This window comes from Pholcus phalangioides, unplaced genomic scaffold (genome assembly GCF_987345545.1).
Source record: "Pholcus phalangioides strain wild (caught in Gottingen) unplaced genomic scaffold, Ppha-v1.0 ptg000011l_1, whole genome shotgun sequence".
NCBI classification, from domain to species: domain Eukaryota; kingdom Metazoa; phylum Arthropoda; class Arachnida; order Araneae; family Pholcidae; genus Pholcus; species Pholcus phalangioides.
The window spans coordinates 35,841,461-35,861,923 of record NW_028301604.1 but is presented as its reverse complement, the minus strand read 5'-3'; the positions used below and the strand labels follow the sequence as shown (position 1 = coordinate 35,861,923).

Sequence of the window (20,463 nt, the reverse complement as noted above, 5' to 3'; positions counted from 1 at the left end):
TAGTATTGGGTACAAAAACCACCATGAGCTCATACAAATCTTCAAGGTTACAAAATTACTATCATACAAGCCATTACTATTAACACAGCCCCCGTTCACGGTGCTGGGTGGCAGCGATCACATTTGAATTATCCACACCACACATATTTACATAATATTGTATGTTTATATAATATACGCTATTTACGTAATACAAATTTCCCTTTTTATAAAATTGTTGATACACATAAACATTACTATGTACGGCACATATATTGGAAACAAATGCCCTAATGAGCTCGTACAAATATTCAAGGTCACAAAACCACCATCATACTATGAAAGTGCATATACAAAAACATTCATAAATTATACAAGGTATATTTTTTAAATATAATGGTTTAGGAGCCTAAGTGCACCCCTCTATATTGAATCTGCATCTGTTTCAGATTCTACTTCCAAATCACTAGTGGATTGTTCACTGCTCCCCGTTATTATCAAAATAGTTTCTTTATTATTTATCAGATAGCTCAAGACTTGTTGTAGTTTCCTCGTTGCAGATCTTTGTTAAATAATTTTCCGTTTCCACAAAATCTCTCGTCCGTTCGGTGGTGCCTCTAAATGGTATCCCTTTGTGTACTCAAACGTTGAACTTCATATCTAAGTATTAAGATATATATGCAAAAAAAAGTCGTTCACCGGAAACCGTTAAAGTGGCAACTTAAACAATCAAATATTCAAAATCGGCGAAGTCGAAAATTCAAAAAAAAAAAATTGCAAAATGAATTTAGGAATTTTTATCTACCGGCCGTAAAAAGAAAAGAAAAGTTATCAAGAATTAAATGAGATATTGGCAATTAAAAACTCCAACTTTGGCAATATAAAATATTTGCAAAATGGCGTAAATTTCAAAATTAATTATACACAGATACGTTTAATTGCTTACAAAAAAGTATGGCAGACTCAAGTAAGCCAGCTCAATGGTATACAAAATTTTCAGAATTTAAATACCATAATAAGCAAAGATATAAGCTAATTATTTCGCATATAACATTACAAATATACAAAATGGCGAAAACAACAAAAACATAATAACAAAAAAAACAATTAAAGGTCCCAGAATGAAAATTTATGATATGATACGGGAGCATGAGATGAGTAGAATGAAATTAGAATTATCTCGAAATTCGGAGTGGTTCATTAGAAAAGTCGTAGTTAAAATTCTCCGCCTTTGACTGTACAAATCAAAATGAACTTCCTAATTAGAAAAGAAATGCAAGAAACCCGAAAGAGAGTGAGGGGCCTCAAAAGACAATAAAAAATTCTTATACAGAGTATCACAATACACAAAAGGTGCCAAGCTTCGAAACTCTAGTCGTTACAAAAGCTTGGAAATAACCCTAATTAGAAAAAAAAATGGCACAAAACTAATTAGAGGCGTATCTTTGGAACCAAAAGTCGTAGACAGATAGAAAAACCTTTGATATACTGCTGATGGCACGATGAATATTTATACAAAAAGCAAAAATTGAGCAACATATATAACATAAAAAAAAATATTAGAGTGCCAATTAACATACCAATCAAAAAAAATTAAAATAACTCTCAAAGTGACAATTTATAGAAGGCACTGTGGGGAACAAATACACATCTTCAAAAATAACAGTCAAATGACGGACAATCAATTAAGGGAATATCTGAAAAAATAAACATGATACAGAGTTGCGTAAAGTTTTAAAATACGGAAAATATGCAGCTTGACAATATGAAAGCCAAACATTAAAAAATATAAAAGTAACTTGATAATTAAAACTTATTAAAAGTTGAAAAGGCTTTGCAGAATGAACACAGCATTCAATTAGAATGAAAATATCAATAAATCGGGAAGTTCTTGACCAACTTCCTTCAAATTTGTTCCAATTAACAGTCAAGGAATGAGCCGACAGGATGAAATTTTAGAAAACTTGGTGTTGTCACGCAAAATTATCCCACAAAATATCTCTGAAGAAAAAGTACTTACACATTACGGCTCCCGTGAAACGTCATGCTAAGATGAAAAAAGTGGAGTCCACGGAAAAATTCACAAAAAATAAACAAAAAAAAACGCACACAAATACAAATTAGATGATACAATGCACGAGAGTTAGGGCTGTCCTCGGCACCCTTCCTCCTCGCGAAATTAACTACGGCGCGCGCGATACGAATTTTGAAAACACACAAAACAAATGATAAAATTTTGAAAATCCACATGAAAAACACAAGGGCGGTTGCGCTCACCTCCAAGGAAGCCATGCCGTGGCTATAACAGGAGCGGTTCGCATCGCCAGAGGCGAAATCTGCGGCGGCGGAGCTCAAGAAAAGTGCGTCCACATGCTCTGAATATCTAGGCGCAACTTTGGTTGAGTGGTCATAGTGACGGACTCACGTCGCGAGGTTTCGGCTTCGAACCCCACAGTCGCCACAGCGGTGGTCGCCGGAAGTTGGTTTTCTGTGGTTCCCGATCTCCCCTTTAAAAAGTCTTGCCGCAGAGAGCAACATAACAGTACAAATGTAATTCAATCATAACACGCCACTCACTTCACTTCTGAAATATAGATGGCAGCACTGAAAAATCAAACACAACACTACATACGCACGCAGACTGTTAGGTACACACACACAGTTACACTTCCGGCACAACTCACTAGGTAGTAAATCGCCCATAGATGGTGATAGACCTGAGTTGTGCTCGGTTTGAAAGAAAGAAAAGGAAAGGTTCAACACAATCCTACAGTTGCCCTCAAAGACAAATTGGACTCAATTCAACGCAAAATTCTGCTACATATAACGGGGGCCTACCGTACGACGCCGAACAATGCCCTTAAAGTCATCACTGACATCCCCCCCCTCTCAGCCTGAAGTTTGAATATGAGGCAAAGTCACTAAACTTCTCCGCCTAAACAAGGTAATTGAATTACCAGAAGAAAGTCTGAGACCTGAGAGCTACGACAAAAAAGTAAGAGGTTGGACTGTACACCCGTATAGATATCTACCACCAACGCAAGTGGTTTTGGAACAGCTTGAACTAAATCTTGACTTCAACACCAACTGCTATTACATAGACGGTTCTAAAACTAAGGATGGGACAGCTGCAGCTTTTGTGAAAACAAAAAAAAAACAACATCGTAGACAGCTGGGCAACAAAACTAGAGCCAGGCAGAGTTGCTCGCAATTTATAAAGCAACGTTAGATGCAGCGAAATTTAACAACTCTTCTAAAATCTTGACGGACAGCTTGTCCAACCTTAAGGCAATAAGCAACCCCTTGTTATCAAACAACATGGCTAGACAGACAAGAAAATTGCTCTACAGTAATCCGCAAATACAGCTATTTTGGGTTAGAGCACACGCTGGCCTGTGGGGCAATGAGCAAGCTGACAGGCTGGCCAAACAAGCAGCTAAAACGGAGAATAAGGAAACAAAAATACTCCTACTGCAATCATCAGCTAAGGCAGCCATCAGGAAAAACCTTTTGCAAAATGAATGGGATAATGAAGAAGCATCAGATAGGAAAGTTCACCGCATAGTTAAAACGGTGAAGGCAGAAAGCCTGAAGTGGAAAAGAGAGGTCATAATGTTCCTAACAGGACATGGTCCTTTTTCCAGAACACCTCCACCTGTTCGAAATCCTCAAAAGCCCTGACTGTAGATGCGGAGAAATCGGAAACGAGTTGCATTACGCCACCAAATGTCCAGCAACTGCACCATATCACCAACATTATCCAGCAATTAGAAATATTGACAATTGTAGGAGACAGATACCAGAAAGGCAAACTCTAATAATGAAAATCACAAACTTGGTGAAATTCATGGAAGCAAATCCAAACCTGGTACGAAGAGACCCATCGCCCATAACAGTTAAACCAAGCGCTATCACGATAAGTCCCCGAAGATCCTCAAGAATCAGACGACCGGTTCTTTCATATGCTGAGGTGTCTGAGGACGAGGGGCTCTTGAGTGAATGATGCTTCACTCTAGGAATTAGTCGTTGCTCGATTTCTACGGCTCGTATAACAAAAAATGAGGTATCAAAATGTTCAAGATCTTTAGAATTTTTTTAGAATAATAAAAAAAAATTCGATTTTATGATCTAAAACAATCCGGGGTGCCCTTAATAGACTGGTACATATTCTCAGAAATATGGCTGTAAAAATACAAATACAAATACCACGCCACAACAGGCAAATTGCCCAACGAGGTGGCTGACTTAAGAACATCATGGATCCCCGAGCCATTTTTTGGAGGCCCTACCTACTACTGCTACACCACACATGCACCCCCCCCCCCGCGAAACCCCCCAACGAATGCGGGAACGTGCGTGTACGTGTAGTGCAACCTGACGTAAAGTTTGTTTCTGTGTAATGCTTGTTATGTGTAGTGCTGTCATCTGCCCCCAGTTTTTCTAACTATGAGTGAAGTGTTATGATTGAACGATTTATCGTTGTAGGACTGTTGCTCTCTGTGGCGAGACTTTTTACGGGGAGATCGGCTCGCATTTGCGCCTTGAAGTTGGGAACCACAGAAAACCAACTTCAGCCGACCACCACTGTGGGGTTCGAACCCGGATCCTCGCATCACGAGTCCGGCACTATAACCACTCGACCACCACAGCGGCGAGTGTAGGAATCATTTTTTTTAGGAAAAGCAAGCAAACAACTTTTTCTGAATGTATTTGATGTGCTGATTCCGAATATTTTGTTTGATACTCTCGATTTTAATGTTATGTGCTTCAAATCGCTAAAAACAAAATGGCGGTCATACGAAAGGAGGTCCTAATAACTTTTGAAAGAGCAGAAAGGAACTAGTGATCTTGGTGTCAAACATTGTTTCTGGGGGTCCACAATGTTTTGCAGTAAACAAAAACATCTTGCTGATCATTGTCGTAAAAAGCTAACAAAAAATAAAAAAAATCTTTTTTACCAACGATGGGTATGTTTGTAGAGAGAGAAGAAGTGTGGGTCACATCCTCTTTTTTTTCAACTCTGTCCATGTAGGCGTCCTTCCTTTATCTCAAGGTAAAAGTGTTTTACAATAAATGAAATTCTGCATTTTGATGGGTGATCCAGACACATGTTTCAGTCAACGGAGGATTTTTTTCGAGGCCTCCAGACCAGACTTTCACGGGCTATAGTGAGAAAAAACAAAAAATCAGAATCGTCCCGGGCCCCAGGGCTGGAACCCTGTCAGCCCACCCTTGTGTGGGCCATGCCCTCATGCTCCTAGCCATCGTTTCTCCTCTGCTTTCTAGAAGAATTTAGGTTGGGGGCACAATTTTCTTAAAAGAAACCCTTTTCTTCTGAAACTGGAAAAATATTTGTGGAAAATTCTATTTTTTCTCCCTGAAATTTACATTTCGTGGGAGAAGAAGCAGCTTCCAGTTCCAAACCCTGATAACATCAAAGCGCTGGTGGCTATTAAAATTAGTGAAGCAATTCCTAAGGTCATATGCAAAGATGGGGTTTTTCAGTTTGACGGACATCCCCTTGGGTGGTAAAAGTGCTAGAAAGCGAAAGTAGCAGCGGATATATTTATGTGGGGTAAGTGGTATGTAGGTATGGGGGAGGTACCTGCAAGGTAGGAAAGAAGATTTTTATACCATTGATATTCCTCTTCCTTTCCCCCCCCCCCTAGTTCTTATTTTTCCCAACGCTAAAAATGCTATTAAACGATCTGTGAAGTTCACCGACAACCAGCTGTAGAAGCTTGTGAGAAGATTCTTTTGGTTGTCCGATTGTGATAATGGCCAATTCTTTATGGTGATTGGATGTTATCAGTAGAGCCCGGAAGTTAAGGCACTAAAAATGCCTAAAATAGGCACTAAAATAAGGCATTTATAATTTATGAAAAAAAGAAAGAATAACTAAAACTTGGTATTAAGGGTATAAAAACTAGCTGAAGAATTGGTTGCATTTAATCCCTCTACTACCTTAATTATGGTTTATAATAACTGCATTATTATGCAAGTTAAACTAATTTCAAGCCCAAAATAAAATGCCAGTAGACCCTCATTATTAGGTCAGTTCCAGGGCCCAATTACCAGACTTGGAGGCAGTAGAAAAAATTACATATGGGTCTCCTTCGAGTTGCGAATAGTTCTTGTTTATTTGTTGTATTATTTGGAATGATCATTTATACAGTTGAAACATAGCTACTTTGATCTTACTTTCATAACAAGAATTAAGTTTTTTGTATATTACGCGCGGACCCCGTGTGGCCGCATCTGTCGCACACCCCTGAGAGCTACTGGTCAATTTAATCCAGTGATTCCCAACCAGGGGAAATTAATTAGAAATTAATTACTGGATAATTAATGTAATTAATTACAGAAAAAAAAAACTGAATTTTCTAACAGATAAAAAACATATTATCCAAGGGGGTGCGGAAAGAAAATAGGTTGGGACCACTGATTTACTCGAATACTAAATATGAATGTAAAATAAGTAGCCGTGGTTGTTTGCAGTGCATTTATGGTGAAAAAAACAAAATCAGAACAACATGGGCCTTACCCTGCCTTGTGTTAGCCATGACGTCATCAGTCAGCTATACATATACAATGCAGTCCAATGCCTGAATGAGACATAATGTGCATGTGGAAAAACCCATTTGTAACTTTTCTCAGCTTCTATCATATATAGCTGCGTTCATCTGAAACAAAATCATTCTTGTCTAACACCATCCGGTGAAAGCAAAGTTAATGCATGGCAACACCAAGTTCTCTATCACTTATTCGCATTTAAATAGAGCTGGATAGGGGGGAGGGGGGCCTTCTGATGATATGTAGTACCGAGAAAGTTAGAAAATTTTAAAAAGATTTATTGATCTCAATTCTTTTGTTCTCATTGCCTCAAGTTTTATAGATAAAAACTTGAATATACTTAAAAATATGTTAAAATAGGCATTTATGGCAAGAAAATTTCAAAAAAAGCATTTTTACCATGAAAGTTTGAAAATAAGCAAAAAAAGGCATTTATGGCATTTTGCCTGAACTTCCGGGCTCTAGTTATCAGTATGGTTGTGCTTACAGCTATGCAATTGCATGTTCGCCTTTGCCTTTCTACTCGAGGAATCATCCCAGTATGGAATATTGAGTACCATCTGCGGAGCAAATGCCTCGCATTTCGAAACAAATAAGTATCAAGGTGAAGAAAAATTTCCAGGCAAGCGATTTTTCTTCCATTTTTTTTGGATTTTTGATAGCAAGTATATATAAGTGCTATCTATATTTACTCTGCTGTTCATAACGATTACCAATACAGCCTCCGTTTTTAGCTGCTGGTGTGTTCAGCTCCTGTCAATCCGTTCATCAGGTGACTTCTACTTAACTAACATATAAATTTATATGTTGTTTTTATTAATTTATATTTTTAGAAATACATTTTCTCAATTTTTATCTCCTTCAAGAGGGGGAGGCACCCCTCCCCACCGGCTTGAGCCTGTGTGAGCATCCACGGGTCAAAAATACTTATGACACCCCTGTGCATTCATACTTGTCGGCTCTGTTCAAAAAATAAAGCATTAACAATAAATGATGTGATGATCAAGGGAAATACTATTTGAAAGTATAACTGTGAATAAAAAAACGCAAATATAATGTGAAATGACAAATTCTGGCCAAAATACCTTACGTAGTTAACTTTGATTGGAAATAGGCAACGTAAAAATATTGATTTCACAAATCATAAAATGACATTTGTATATTACCACCTATATTTCCATAAACTGAGCGAACATAAATTAGATTTGACGTTGCAGTCGAGAGTCACTATTAAAACTTCTAAAATTAAAATTCTTTTTTCGTAACACTGTATATACACTGCTCAAAAAAATTAGGCAGCAAGCAAAAAAGTGAAGAAAACCGTGCGAGACCGCCACGTATTGGCATACAATGGATAGTACACGCGTATCAATGCGCAATACAGAAAAAAGACGTAAAAAAATTTGGAATTAAGCTTTAATTCTTTGAAAATATGGAAAAAACATGAAAAGATGATTTAGGGCAACAATTTGGTTACATGTAAACGATAAAAAAAAAGTACTGTTTAGACATGATGCATGAGTTTTAATAGGGCGTGTGGTCTCCTCGAACAGCTAAGACTGCTGCACACCTGTTTGCCATGGATGCGATGAGGTTATCGATCAGACTTTGGGGAATACTGTTGCACTCCTCAAGAAGTGCAATCTACAAGTCTCGGACAGTAACAGGCGGCCTTGGTCGCGCAGCAATGCGTCGTCCGAGCATGTCCCAAACACGCTCGATTGGATTCAGGTCAGGAGAGCACGCTGGCCATTCCATACGCTGTATTGTTTCAGCTTCAAGCATGTTCTCCACCAGACGAGCTCTATGCGGTCGGGCATTATCATCCTGGAAAACAAAGGAATCTCCAATGACTCCAGCGTAAGGGATGACATGAGGTCGCAGTATCTCGTCTGCATACCTCCGGGCCGTCAAAGTGCCATTCCGAATGATATGCAGGTCCGTACGTCCGCCTATGCTGATTCCACCCCATACCATCCAACAAGCTCGTCTGTATTGTGACCTTTCACGAACGAATGCGGGGTTATTTCGAGTGCCCCTGTCCCTCCATACCAGAACACGTCGGGTGTCACACTCCAGACTGAATCGGGACTCGTCTGTAAACAGCACTTGTCTCCAATCATGTTGCTCCCAATCTCGATGTTCAGCAGCGCATCTTCTTCGGGCCGCACGGTGGCGTGGGATCAACGGAATGCAGACCATTGGCCTACGTGCATAGAGCCCTCCCTCATGAAGCCGATTACGTACTGTTTGGCTGGACACCCTTCGTCCTGTTGCCAAGAGCAACCGTCTTTGCGGCTGCGTAGCATTCTCTGTTCTGTTTCGACGGGCTGTTAACCGTATATACCGGTCATCAGTTCCTGTAGTGGCGCGTGGCCGACCTTGCCCTGGTCGACGTCTAACATTTCCTGTTTCTTGGAATCGATTCCACAGCCTTGCAACAACACTTCTGGCGACTCCAACAGCGTCCGCGACACTACGTTGTGTTTACCCGGATTCCAGTCTGCCTATAACACGCCATGCCATGGATTCCGGTAAAGTACGTTGTTGAGACATCCTCAAGTCACCTTGTCTCAAAAAAAAATACTGCGCAATCGAATTTCACAGTTACGGCAGTAAAACAGACGTTTCTGCAACATCCCGATTTCTGCCCTTATCTCCTTTTTCTGGTTTTTGACGTCATGAACTTTGATTTGCATATGAAGTTTTCTTCTTCCGTTTCCTGCTAGGCTTTAAATTATGGATGATTCATTTTATGTTACTTATCGGTATACATCTTTGCGTAATTTTGTTAAAATCATGTGCTCCCCTAATTGTTTTGAGCAGTGTACTTCCAGACAGCGCAGGTACTATCTACACTCTGAATTACAAAGCACGCACACTTAATAAATATTGAAAATAGTTATATTTCAAAATATCTTTAATCGCGCAAGAAAAAACCGGGACAAACAGGTGTCCCAAAAGCATTTTTCGGGACAGTGAATCTAATAGCGAAAAACCTTGATATCTGGTCACCCTAGGTCGGCCTGTCCAGATATCCGTATTCGGTCTGATACCGCCACATACACTCCGGAACACCTTTCATTTCTCTGCTGGATTATGGATGCAGTAGACGATTTTTTTTGTGGTTCTTGCTGTTTTGTATTGGCAAGACAGTGCATTAATAGAAATCGCAAGAAAAAGCATGTCTGAAAAATATGGTCTAAAGAGTGGCTACAAAAGGGGACATTTTCCCCCTCATGAACTTGCTTTCAAAATTGAAGGTTGTGCCTAGAGATTGGCACGATTGTGGATGGACGAAGCAACTAATTTTAACCTGCTATCATGGTTGGAGCAGTCATAATAAAACAATATACTCTCTTGCGAATGGCTATTTTACCTCTCGAGAGGCTTACGGTAACATTGATATTTCTGCATGACCCCAATATATACCAGAGTAGAGGTCTTTAGGCTACTACTATTTTGCCACACAACAACTCCGGTCATATCGCCCATACGGCAATTTACTACCGATAGCGTTGGGTCGGAAATGAAGGCACCATCGGGTGGTCGCTTTGGGTTCGGTAGGGAAAACAACTTGTTATCTACGTTCTTCCCTAGCATCGAACCCATGGACCTGGCGGTAGCCTTCGTGGTGGTCGACAAGAATCTTGCAACTGCGTTGCTCGAGCACATTGCTCCTAGGCTGGTATCTATAGCGGTCCCCCTAAGCCAGACTTTTCACGAGCCATACTATATTTAATTTATTACACGGAAATGATGGTAATTGTCGCAGGCCCCAGGGCTTGAGTTCTGTCAGCACTACCCACGGGAAGGAGGGGAACGTGGATTTCTGGTAACTGACAGAAGCTACGAAGAAGTTTACAACTATAAACTTTTCCAGAAATTCCCGGCTCATGCATACTGAACCGTGACCCCAACCAAATTGAACTGACGCGGCGCCACACACACTCCGGTCCACCTGTTCAGTTCGAGACTGTGCAGTCATGAGGAATCGTTTTTCATCAGGCCGCCTGAACAGTCCGTCAAGTCTGCGCAGTTTTCCAGTACACACGTTCCGGAAATACCGAAGTCCAGGCCTGCACAGTCTTTCCTCAGAGGATTTCCGGTACGTGTATTGGGCCCTTTTGACGATCCGTTTTATACAGGTTTCAATGCATATGGTATCTTCTGATTGGAGCAGCTCCCGATTTTCAAAGCAGGACTACGATAGTTACCAGCGGCGAATTTAACGACAAGTAAACCGGGCACGGACACTGGACCCCAACTTCTGAAGGACCCAGCAAAACCCCAACTTTGCACTTTCCCTAATTTTAGAGGTCCAATATTTTCTTCTGCGCTAAGGGCCTCAACCGACTTTAATCCGTCTCCGATAGTTACTGTGAAGACTGTCATACTTTTGGCCACGCGAGTATTTTTTTAGGACGATTTATTTAACTTGCTGCTATTTTACCTGACTCTTGCTCTTGCCTTCTGTAGACAGTTTAATCCGTCTCGTATTGTATTATATTGTACACTGATACCCGCGGCTTAACACCGCGAAATTGAATTTCAAAATTTATATTATAAAATAAAACTACAGAACAAATTTCATATTTATAGGAAGTGCTGATATTATAAAATAGTCGGGTAATATGGAATACCATGTTATAAGTGGAACAATGATAACTTCAAAATGCCACCGTGATGCAGTGTCGCTCGGTTGTCACCATCATTACTTCTGCTATAGGAGAAAAGTTGTTATCCCACTTCCAGAAATTTCCCCAGGCAAGTTTACAAAACTTGAAAAGAGAAAATTTGCTCAGTAATTTGAAACTAAGCACAAAGTGCATCACAAGTGTTGTGCTCATTGTTCGCTGTGTTTGTGATAAATTCGAATTAATTTTCCTCATTTTGAGCCTTTTTTTCCATATTACCCGATGAACATGATTTTTAGACATTAAAATAAAATTATTTTCTTAGACATAATTGTAATTTTAAATGCAATACACATGACAATGCAAACACAACAATGAAAAATATGTAGAAATGCAAGTTTCAGGTTTCTATCATGTTTTAAATTGATATAATCGAAAAAATAGAAATGGTAGTCCGTATTACCCGAATTTCTTTCCATTTCCCGAATATAATTACTGACCAAATTTTATATTTATAGCTTCGGCGGTTTCGGCTCGGTGATGATGTCTCCATATAACCTTTGTACAACCCCCTTAGATTTTGAGTTTTGAAAAATCACTTCTCAGTTGAGTCACTCTGCATCTATATATATAAAATAAATTGTCCTGACTAATTTACTGATTCACTGACTGATTTATCATCGCCGAGCCGAAACCATTGGAGCTATATTTATGAAATTTGGTCAATAGTTTTATTTCATGACGTGAAGACTCACTAAGGGGTTTTTCGAAATTCAGCCCCTAAAATGGTCATGAGGGGGGGCTCAAAAGTTATATGGGGCAATCATCGTTGAGCCGAAATCACTGAAGCTATAAATATGAAATTTGGTCAGTAGTTTTATTTTGTAATGTAAAAACCCACTAACGAGGGATTTTTCAAAATCCATACTGTAAGGAGGTGATAATGGGGGGGGGGGATTCGAAAGTTATATGGCTCATCGCTAAACCCAAAGCGCTGGAAGCTGTAAATATCAAATTCGTTCAGTATTATATTTTGTAATATAGAGACGGGATTTCTGGAAATGCAACCCTCAAGGAGTTCACGAGTGATTCAAATGTTATTGGAAGGAATCATCGTCAAAAATTTTCAGATTACCAAATCCACGTGAGTGAAGACGCGGGCAATAGTTATAAAAGAAAACTATTGATTGAATTTTTATATTTATAGATTAGGGTTTTCAGCTTGGCGATGATAAAACAGTCAGCCAGTCAGAATTTGTAATTTTATATGTATACAATGTATTGTACTGTGTGTGCAACGTAACAAATTTCTTCTAGTTAAACATGCTTTTTTTTCCGCAGTTCGCTACTGGATTGGACCATTTGCAACCCCTGAATACCTTCACGTTTCTTACGGACTGCCGAAAACTCGATCTGGAAAAATAATGAGACGAGTGTTGCGGAAAATAGCAGCGAATGATCACGAACTTGGAGACTTAACTTCACTAGCTGATGACACAGTTATCGCAAAGTTATTCGCTAGCCGTCCTCGGCGCATTTAATCAAGCAAAAGTATGTACTTGGAGACAGATATCTGGAAGCCTCCTCTTGTCACACATGAAGAGTAATGTGTAAAATATTTGTGTAACTCAAAAACCTATTTTTTAGCTCCAGTAGCCAGGGTTGTTTGGTTTTAACCATGGTTTAAAACTTGGGTTTAAAGAAATGCTATTTTTATGAAAAAAAACATGGTTTTAACCAAGTGGTTTTTTTAAATACAAATACAAATACAACATCACAACAGGCAAAATGCCCAACGAGGTGGCTGATAAAAAGATGCCCATAAAAATATGGTTGTCATATGTTTCAAAAATACAGCAACCCAATTAAAAATGCAATTAACACAAATTACAAACAATATATACACATGATAAAATATTATACAATGCCCATAAAGAATACTTATGGTTGTCTTATTCTAAGAATGGATAGCTTCCCGATTTACCCCAACATGTTTATCGTATTTCTTTTTAAACGTGTCAATTGTGTTACAATTTACTACCTCCGGGGGTAAGCTATTCCATTTATTAACAACCCTATTGGAGAAAAATTCCCTGCGACACCATAACCTTGCATTGTCTCACCAATCGATACTGGTGTCCCCTTGTAAAAGCAGTCGATTGGCGGTGTACTAAAAGTTCATGGTCCATCCTATCCATCCCATTGAAAATTTTGAACACTTCGATCATATCTCCTCGACACCTGCGTTCATCCAATGTAAACATATTCAAAAAATGAAGTCTTTCTTCATAACTCAAGCCCTGTGTGCCAATAAGGACACGCGTAGCTCTTCTCTGCACCCCTTCAACCAAGTCTATGTCCCTCTGTAGGTATGGTCTCCAAAACCTTACAGCATACTCCAGTCCAGGACGAACTAAGCCTCGAAAAAGCGGAAGAATGACTTTAGGAGAACGCGAAGAGACCTTTTTGAAAATGAGACCAAGCATTCTATTCGATTTTTTGACAACCGCTGAACAATGTTCAGAAAACTTAAGTCGCTCGTCAATGAGAATTCCCAAATCGGTGACTCTAGTTGCATCCGGGATAGTGACACCATTCAACTCGTAAGAGAACCGTGGGTTGTTCGAACCAAAATGAGCGACCATGCACTTATCTACGCTAAACGTCATGCTCCATTCATTTGCCCATGCTGCAATCTTGTTTAAGTTGGTCTGGAGCAACTCCCTATCGCTTTCATTCCCGATTACCCCCATTAGCTTCACATCATCTGCGAATTTGCTAGTAATTCCATCGATACCCTGATCGAGTTTATCGATAAAAAGTGAAAAAAGTATGGGGCCAAGGACACTTCCCTGAGGAACTCCACTTGTGACGTCTGTCCAACCAGAGAATTCCCCGTTCACCATAACTCGTTGTGACCTATCTCTTAACCACGATTCTATCCAATTCAGCAAGTTGCCCCCTATTCCAATCTCGTGTAAACGCTTCAAGAGTTTGCCATGTTGGACCCGATCGAATGCCTTCTGGAAATCAAGGTAAACCACGTCGACATTTTTGCTCTTACCCAAAGCCTTAGTCACGTAATCATAGAAGCAAAGGAGGTTAGTTACACATGACTTCCCCTTCCTGAACCCATGCTGATTATCCGACAATACATTATTCTCGTCTATCCACTTGACAAACTGCCTTTTGATGATAATTTCCAAAATTTTCGAGAGGGAGCTCGTCAAACTCACTGGACGATAATTAGACACCACTTCTCTACTACCCTTCTTAAATATCGGAACAACGTTAGCCAGTTTCCAATCTCTCGGGACGATACCCTCAGCAACACTACTCCTGTATATCTGTGCGACTGGCCCCAACAATTCATTAGCACCTTCCCTGAGAACCCTGGGATAGATATCATCTGGTCCTGGTGCTTTGCTTGCACATACATTTCTTAGAAGATTTAGGACCTCCACGTCTTCCACTTGAATATCGTTGAGCGTTTTATTACCCCATGCAACACCCGTATATCGAATATCATTATCTCCATTAAAAACCGACGCGAAAAAGTCATTGAAAGCACTACACATGCCTACATTGCTCTCTACTTTTGAGCCTGCTATCGAGAGGGGGCCAACTGTCCCCTTACATCCATTATTGACGTATCGAAAAAATGATTTTGGGTCAGAGCCAATGTTATCTGCCAACCTAGATTCAACTTGCTTTTTACTATCCCTTATCGCTTTCTTCAACAGTCTTCTTTTATCAGTAAACAATGATAGGTCACCTCGTCCACTTTTATACTCTCTGAATGCTCTTTTCTTTTCAAGATAAAGGTTCCGCACGCTATCCGTGAACCATAGAGGGTGTGATGTACAAACACGCTTTTTTCGAACAAAGGGTATGACGTCGTGCAAAACAGAGGACAGCTTCGTACTAAATTCTTCCCATTGACTTACCACCCCTACTGATTCCAACCGGTCTTTGAAAACTTCCGCTAACCTTCTTCGCAAAACATCAAAGTTAGTTCTCCGAAAACAAGGAACCAGTCTTTTGTTATCAACCTTACCCGAGGAAAAGTTACAGAGAAATCTGACGATACGATGATCACTGGAAGAAAACTCTTCCCCCACCGAAACATGTAAGAAAGATTCCAGTTCGGTTTAAAAAAACCAGTTCGGTTTTTTTTTTCAAAATGTCAAATAAAAGTGGCCTAAATATCATTTTTTCCTTGAAAAATATCATATTGGTTCATTATTAGCCAAAATTTTTCATTTTTATCACATTTTATATTCTTGAGGTATTTTGATGGTATATCTTTAAATGCCATAAGATGGTGTAAGTGGTTTTTTTTCAAAAGTCTCATAAAAAAAAAGTGGCCTGAATATATATATTTTTTTTCATATGAAGTATCTTAGTTATTTAAAGTTGTATACAGAAGCCAAAATTTCTTTCTTACCACATTTTCTAACCTTTCGCTACATGAATAAGGATTCAAAATTCATTCCAATGAATTCCAAATTCATGAATAAGGATTGTATCATACATCTAAATGTAGTGGTGTATTATCTCACAAGGTTTCTTTTTCCCTTCACAAAGCAGTAGCAACAGTAGTGATGCCATCATGCTAGGGGCAGGTGGTCCTATAATCCAATAAAGACAAAGACTAGTGTACTAGTAGTTACATTGCCTCACAGACATTTTCATTTTCTTTCCCATAAGAAGTAGTACATCTCCTACTGTATATCTCAGTTTTAATATTCAATTGTTGTTTTTTTATACTTTCACTGTTAGGCCCAGTTAATCAGGGTTCTACTGTATAGTAGTAACAGATTTATGAAAAATAATCAGCTATATAAAGGGTGATTATAATTAAAGTTAAGTTTTGATTCAAAAACTATACAATAAGTACTGGTCAGAATAACTTGGAAATTTGCATGGATACTCCTGAAGCAATGGAATTTTCTTTGGCGAAAGAAAAATGTGCAAGTAGTGCAAAATGTGCAAGTAGATGATACTGTACTTGGCCAGCAGTATAATCTGTTGTGTGCAGCCATATCATTTCGGCACTTCACAGCATCAGTGTGTGGATAGAAAAACTTCTATCAAGATGCACATTGCAATACCAGCAAAGCAGTTGCTAAAGACCTATTTTGACAATAACAGGATTGCACGGCACCTGGCCGGCCATCAGTTCATTTGACCTTAACCCTTGCAACTTCTGGCTGTGGGGGGTACCTCAAAATGTTATGAACGGTGGTCGGATCGCAAACTTTGGTGAATTGCAAGCTTCAGCGCATCCCCTATATGTTAGAAGTTCCTCAGGAATATTAACGTGGGGGCACGTTTAGTTTAATAAAGGTGAATTGCAAGTGCATCCATATCATGACCATGGCATACTCTGATCTGTTGTTAAACAAGACTTTTGTGCTTTCACCTCATAGCCAGAACACGGCGGACAACATATTTAACATTTCTTGAGTAAGTTGTAGTTATTTGTCCAATTACTTCACTTTTTGTGATGTTTCCATGAATTTTGAAATCGTGTAATACTATAATTAAGTTATCATTTTGCCATGACATGGGCTATTGTTTCCATTCTGCAAGCAAATTTCCCATGTGGTGGATGATGTCATCAATTTTGCATTTTAAAGTCTTTCCACCCCCACCCCTTTACTTAATAAAATTATATATCTTCAGGAATATTCATGTAAATTTTCAAGTCATTCTGACAATCGTTCTTTTTTTTACAGTGTTTTGAAATCAGAACCTTAGTTATAATCACCCTGTATATCGTAAATCATTGCTAATTAATCTGCATTATTTATACTTCATTAAATACATTATAATCACCTAATTTTTATTATAGTTTTTACAAAATAACTTCCTAAATAAGCATACTAAAAGTAACTGGAGAAAACATCTTTATATTATATGATTAACATATTAAAAGAATTTTCAAACAAACATAAAGTAATCCATTGAGTTAAGCAAAAAATAATTAAATTGCAAAAGTTGGTTTTTGTTAAAATATAAGAAATATTTATTGATTAATTAAATATGGGAATAGTGTTAATTATATTAATAAACATTTTATTTTAATTAATTATTAGAAGTTTGAATTTTTCAGAAATTTTATTGTTTTTAATGTTAATATTATTTAAAACAAAAAAACTTGGTTTAAACCGAAAAAAACCGGTTTTTTGGTTTTTTTAAAAAAAAACGTTTTTTTAAACAAAATCCCTGCCAGTAGCAGACAAAACCAAGTGAACTAAGGCATAGAAACATCGCAAACAAGATTAATGAAATGTAAGTACAATAAATATATATAAAACACCTTTTTTACACAATTCTTTCTTTAAATAAATTATACTTGAAATGTTCAGCTGCAAAAGATATTCAGAAATTTTAAAATATTAATTTTCCCCTTTACTGTGTTGGAAGATATTTAATATAAATTGATTCTAAAATTAGACTGGACGGATGATCCGTGATCATTTTAAGGCCTGGATTATACTATAAACGTTTGATAAAATATGTTTTACAAAACTTGAAAAAAAACTTCTGTTTGGCTGTCAATCTGTCTATTCGTTACCACGCTTATTGGTTGCATTTTCAAGTTTTATAAGAACTTTTGCTGTGATCTATTTAGTTAATATAGATTGCAGCATCTAATAGATCTGTTCTTCGCTTGTTTACAATGTTCTAATGATTTAAGATTGCTGTCTGTTCTGTGTCTCTCGCTCTCTCGAGCATTCGGGCTTCTTCCTTTATCATGTGTGTACGTGTATTAAGTGTAATAATTCAAAAAGAGTTACTTCGTCTTCTATCGTCTTCCACTCGGATGTACATTTCAGCGAGTATGAAACTGGCGAGGAGGGTGGGATGTTTAAAAAAACCGATGCCTGATGAGAGCTGGTATGTTTATTTTGACATTGCTTTTCTTTATCAAGCTTGAGTTTCCTCGCACTTGTATTTATATTGAGGGTGATATATTAGCCCATTGATATGTTATTGCCTTCTCAATAGAACACTCGTCATTTCAATAATAACCAATCACTTTTATTCATTACAATTAAATTAGTGTTTGGATAATCGACAACAACTACATATTCGTAAAGGACATCTTTTTGTTTCTAGTGGGGTTTTTCACCTCGTTCCGACTCCCACCCACGCAAAGGGAAAAGATTCTCCCTTTCTCTCCAGGTTGTCAAAGCAACTTTCTGTCGAGATTGGGGTGGTGGCGAGTCTTCTGTAGCGATTCACCACAGAGTATCCCCCAGTGAGGGAGGGTAACCGAAGGAACGATATATACGTAAAACATGTATTATATACACATATTATGGTGAGCACAATAAAAAAATATCCTTCGTTTGGAAAAATATTTAAATTGCGATGAGTTTCTTAATTAATATGCCTATATGCGCAATGTAATACGGTAAGAAAAATAACATGAAAGACAACATAATATATATACATATATATATACATATACATATATATATATATGGGTGTTATAAAAAACTATCCCGACATATGGGCCCCTAACTATCATACCATTCACAGAAACTGAATGAAATTTTGGCATAAGGTATTTTGAGGTATGCGCTCAAGAATGATATGGAAAACAACAGTGTCACTCTAACAGTTACGGTTACAGTGAGAAAATTTCGAAAATATCAAATGGCAACACCAAGTTTTTTGTATTGGAATGCGATCTCCATACTGAAAAACACTAAATAGCGTTGGAATGGCACCTGTAGCACGAAAATCCCCGGAGCTAGGCAAGGAAAAAGTAAAAAGGACTTTGCCGTGCACCAGAGCATTAATGTTCGTTTCATTCGTCACACCGTTTCTTCGGCTGAGATCCCAGCCTGATTAGTCCTCCACAAGGTCATGTGGAAAATTTGTGAAACACAATAAAATGCTTTATTTTATGCTGCTTCTCTGTCCTTATTGGTTGTCCTCACTTTTAGCCTATCTACCGCCGGTGATTTTCATGCTACAGTTGCCGTTCGAACGCTATTTAGGGTTTTTCACAATGGAGATCACATTCCAATACAAAAAACTTGGTGTTGCCATTGGATATTTTCGAAATTTTCTCACTTTAACCGTAACTGTTAGAGTGACACTGTTGTTTTCCATATCATTCTTGAGCGCATACATCAAAATACCTTATGCCAAAATTTCATTCTGTTTCTGTGAATGGTATGATAGTTAGGGGCCCATATGTCGGGATAGTTTTTTTATAATCACCCTGTATATAGATAGTTCCACTGCATATATATAGTGGAACTTCGGTTAATGAGCAATTCGCATAACGAGCAAAATTTTTGATTCGAATAACGAGCAACGATTCCCATTACGAGCAAAAATTTTGCGCTTTGTTTACTTGTCACGTTTTCACAACTGAGCTGATGGTTTTTCGCTTTCGTCCACACACGTACTGTGGAATTCTGAGTGATATTCTCCCCTACAGTCTGCAGTCAGCGTGCCTTACTCGAAAAGTGAACACCCGTGTACGGGCTTGACTGCTTACGATACCAAACTAGATGTCGCATTGTAACCACGCGTATGAGCGCTTGAAGTTTTTTTTATTGTAAATTATGCTTGGCTAGAAGGTGACTGTAGACAAATTGATGGACCTTCATTGCCTGCAACAGCCAGCAAGATCTTATGGAGGGTATCTTTTCTGAGGAAGAGAGAAGTTCTTCACTTCAAATAAGGTTAGAGAGATGTATAAAATGTGGGAATCTGTGCAAAGTTCTGTAAAAAAAACCCTGTGAAATAAAGCTGTAGCATTGTGCGAGAAATGAATCTGTCCAAGAAAAATGCAAATTTCCCATTTTTGATAAATCCTAAAAAGGAGGAAAAAACAAGTGTCATTAGAGACTTTTCAATGTCGGACAAAAAGAATAAGTTTGTTATTATTATGTTGTATTATTGAATGAAGCCATATTTATTAGGCACTTTTATGTGAATGAATAGTTGTGGAACGAATTATGCGAATTTCCATTGTTTCCTATAGGGAAGTTTGATTCGAATAACGGGCGATTCGTATAACGAGCACGTTGGCGGAACGAATTAAGCTCGTTAACCGAAGTTCCACTGCATATTTGTCCTATGTTAAGAGTGTGATACTCTGCTCTATTGTTGTTAGATTTAGTACTTGTTATTATTGACCTACTTTATTGTATGTGTTATTTAACCCTTGTATGTTTATATCATATGCCCCCACCCCAGGCACAAATTCCATGTTATTAGTGAATGAATCCATGCATGAAAT

At 38.3% G+C, this 20,463-nt stretch overlaps 1 protein-coding gene across 1 annotated transcript in view; it reads left to right on the top strand.

Annotated features, from left to right (window-relative positions):
• Positions 1-20,463, top strand: part of LOC149080388 (acetyl-coenzyme A synthetase, cytoplasmic-like) — a 1,034,375-nt gene that overhangs the window by 993,875 nt on the left and 20,037 nt on the right. Inside the window, exon 17 of the mRNA XM_089239527.1 lies at positions 12,531-12,740. Coding sequence (XP_089095653.1) covers positions 12,531-12,730 — 200 coding nt within the window. The 3' untranslated portion in view covers positions 12,731-12,740. The remainder of the gene's footprint in view (positions 1-12,530; positions 12,741-20,463) is intronic.